Genomic DNA, 3,490 nt, shown 5'->3' with positions numbered 1-3,490 from the left:
GCCACCAGCACTGAGACAGTCCCCACCACTAGTGAGGCCACCAGCACTGAGACAGTGCCCACCACTAGTGATGCCACCAGCACTGAGACAGTCCCCACCACTAGTGATGCCACCGGCACTGCTACAGTCCCCACCACTAGTGATGCCACCAGCACTGAGACAGTCCCCACCACTAGTGATGCCACTGGCACTGCTACAGACCCCACCACTAGTGATGTCACCAGCACTGCTACAGATACCACCACCAGTGATGTCACCAGCACTGCTACAGACACCACCACTACTGATGTCACCAGCACTGCTACAGACACCACCACTAGTGATGTCACCAGCACTGCTACAGACACCACCACTACTGATGTCACCAGCACTGCTACAGACACCACCACTACTGATGTCACCAGCACTGCTACAGACACCACCACCAGTGATGTCACCACCACTGCAACAGACACCACCAGCAGTGATGTCACCAGCACTGCTATAGGCACCACCAGCAGTGATGTCACCAGCACTGCTACAGGCACCACCACTAGTGATGTCACCAGCACTGCTACAGATACCACCACTAGTGATGTCACCACCACTGCTGAAGTTACCACCACTAGTGAAGTCACCACCACTGCTGAAGTCACCACTACCCTCGTCCCCACCACTACTGCAGGTCAGTTCTTTTTTTTCCCGTTTTCTCTGTGATTTTTCTCATCAGCTTCGTGTGTTTTCTTACTTCCATTTTTTCCTCATCGATTTTTCATATTTACCGTCTATTTTTTTATTCGTCGCAGCTTTGTCCTGGTTTTGTTCAATTTTATTTTTCCGTGTTTGTTCCTTTGTGTCTGTTTTTCTGTGGTTTTCACGTCTCTCTCCCGTTCCTCAGAATTTCCTTTGTTTTCCTTTCTCCTCCTCTTCTCTGCTCGGCTGTGCCTGGCCTCCCCCAGCTCCTCTCGCGCATCTTCCCTGTCCTCGTCTTCCCATCACTGCGTCTCCCCTCTGTCCGTTCACACTGTGGTCTCCTTCCCCTCTTCCTAATGTCTGAGTTCTCTACAGCATGCGTTCCATTCTCCATCTTCACTCACACACACACTCATACCCACACTCACACGCATGTACACTCACCCACACACTCATCAAACTGCACACAATATCCTGGTTCTCTTGGTTTTTATTCTTTGTGTCTCTGTCTTTTTTTAATGCTCTAATTTCATTAAGTGCACAGCTTTTGTTTGTGTCTTTTCACTCTTCGTTCCTATCACTGACACCTCGGTGTGGATGGCAATCGTGAGTCTCCGGGCTCCCGTCTTCCACCTCCATCTCTTTTACTCGTGAAAAGCTTTTCTCCTGCCTGTGCTGACGGAGCCGCGAGGTCATGCGGGCGCGTCACACGCCGCCCCTCGCCTCCTTTGCGCCTGCGCAGTCCTCCCTCTGGTTTCGATGCCATTGGCCCAACACAGGCTTTCACCTCGCGGTGCCGTCTTGTCCTAGGACGTGTTAGACCTCACGCGTTGTACGAAGCGTGCCTCGCGTAGTGTAAGGGATTCTCCGCAGTCTCCCTCAACCTCGAGGCAGAGCCGTCTGCGCGCATTCAGTATCGCCCTAACCTGGGCGCTTAAAGATTTAACTAAAGCTCCACGTGGTGGCTGGAGCCTGAAAACCACCCAGGAGGCGGAGGCAAGAGGGTTGAAAGTTCAAATCTGGCCTGAACTACATAGCGAGAAACTGTCTCAGAAAACAAGAAAGGAGAGAGGAAGGGGTAACTGGATCGGAAACATGTCAGGTTGTGACATTCCACGTAAACGTGTGTACCAGGTCCCAGCTTTGTCTTTTGCAGAGAAATGCATGAACGGAGGGTCCTGGACGGGTGAGATTTGCATCTGCCCCAACGGCTTCGGAGGGGATCGCTGCGAGAATATAGTCAACGTGGTCATCTGTGAGAACGGAGGCACGTGGGATGGGCTCAAATGTCTGTGCACCAGCCTCTTCATTGGGCCACGGTGTGAGGAGATGGTGGACAGCCTAGAGATGGGTAAGTGACTACAAAGTGTGGGCGGGGCTCTCCCTCCCCCGTGTGGGCGGGGCTCTCCCTCCCCCCGTGTGGGCGGGGCTCTCCCTCCCCAGTACTGAGCAAAAAGAAGTTCCCACACTGGTCCTTGCCCTACTTCTTATGGCCAATATTTTTTTTAAGATTTATTTGTGTGCGCGTATGTGCATGTGTGTGTAAGTACCAAAAGTGTGGGTACCACATGTGCACATGCATGAGCGCACACATACAAACAAGAAAATCAACAAGAATAAACAGGGTCACGGACGGGCCAGAGAGAAGGCTCCGTGAGCAAAGTGCCCCCCACAAGAGCAGGCAGGAGCAGGAGGAACTCAGTCCGATGATCCCCAGCGCCCAAGTAAAACGCGGGGTGTGGCAGTGCCTACCCATAATCCCAGGGAGAGTGAGGTGTATCTGCACAGAGAACAGTGGTTCTTGCAGCTTGCTGCCAGCCGGCTTTACCCAAACTGATGAGCCCCAGATTCCATGAGAGACCCTGTCTCAAAATAAATAAATAAATAAATAAATAAATAAGGTGGAAATTGTTTAAGGAAGATGCTCAATGTTGACCTTGGACCCCCATGTGCAGGTATATGAACACATTCCCACATGCACGCACACACACACACACACACACATGCCACACACATAGTGCACGTACAAGAATAAGTACATAGGGACTGGAGAGATGGCTCAGTGGTTAAGAGCACTTGCTGTCCCTTGCAAAGGACCCAGGTTTGGTTCTGGCATCCACACGGCTGCTAACAACCAGGGGCTCTGAGGAGCTCCTCTGTCCTTCTCGGGCACCAGGCATGCACGTGGTGCATAGATATGCATGCAGGCAGAACGCCTATACACATAAAATAAAATCAATAAACCTCGAAAAATGTTTTATATAAGTAAATAAGAGCTGATCAAGAAGATATGTTTTTGAAACAAAATACAAATTCATAAAAGCATTTTAACAGAAAACAGACTTAAATAAGTACAAAGCTGGGTGCAGTGGCTCAAGCCCATAAACCCAGCACTTGGGAGGCTGAAACAGGAGAATCAAGAGTTCAAGGCCAGCCTGGGTTACATAGTAACATCCTGTCTCAAAGAGGAAAAAAAATTAACACAGTGGTCCCCGGTTTGCCATGATGGAGTCAGTCAGTTTACCTGGGCTGGGGGGATAAGCTTGGTTGGTTAAGTGCTTCCCTGACAAATGCGAGGGCTCAAGTTCAATCCCCAGACCCAATGCAAAACAAACAAACAAACAAATGAAAACAACGACAGGATGTGGCTGTGCGTGGGAAAGGCCGGGTCACTGAGATCCCCAGGGTTTGCTGCTCAGCCAGCCTCACCTTTTGGTCAGTTCCAAATCACTGAGAGACCTGTCCTCTCTCATCCGGCCTCAACACACAGCTACAGGCACACACACACACACACACACACACACACACACACACACAC

General features: G+C 50.7%; 1 protein-coding gene across 1 annotated transcript in view; it reads left to right on the top strand.

Annotated features, from left to right (window-relative positions):
* The window catches only part of LOC110313168 (mucin-17), a 30,815-nt gene that overhangs the window by 18,030 nt on the left and 9,295 nt on the right, over positions 1 to 3,490 (top strand). The window contains exons 4-5 of the mRNA XM_029533876.1: positions 9 to 664; positions 1,829 to 2,023. Of these exons, the coding sequence (XP_029389736.1) occupies positions 9 to 664; positions 1,829 to 2,023 (851 nt within the window). The remainder of the gene's footprint in view (positions 1 to 8; positions 665 to 1,828; positions 2,024 to 3,490) is intronic.

The sequence above is a fragment of the Mus pahari genome, chromosome 23 (assembly GCF_900095145.1).
Source record: "Mus pahari chromosome 23, PAHARI_EIJ_v1.1, whole genome shotgun sequence".
Taxonomy (NCBI): Eukaryota; Metazoa; Chordata; class Mammalia; order Rodentia; family Muridae; genus Mus; species Mus pahari.
This window is presented reverse-complemented; position numbering and strand designations above follow the sequence as displayed.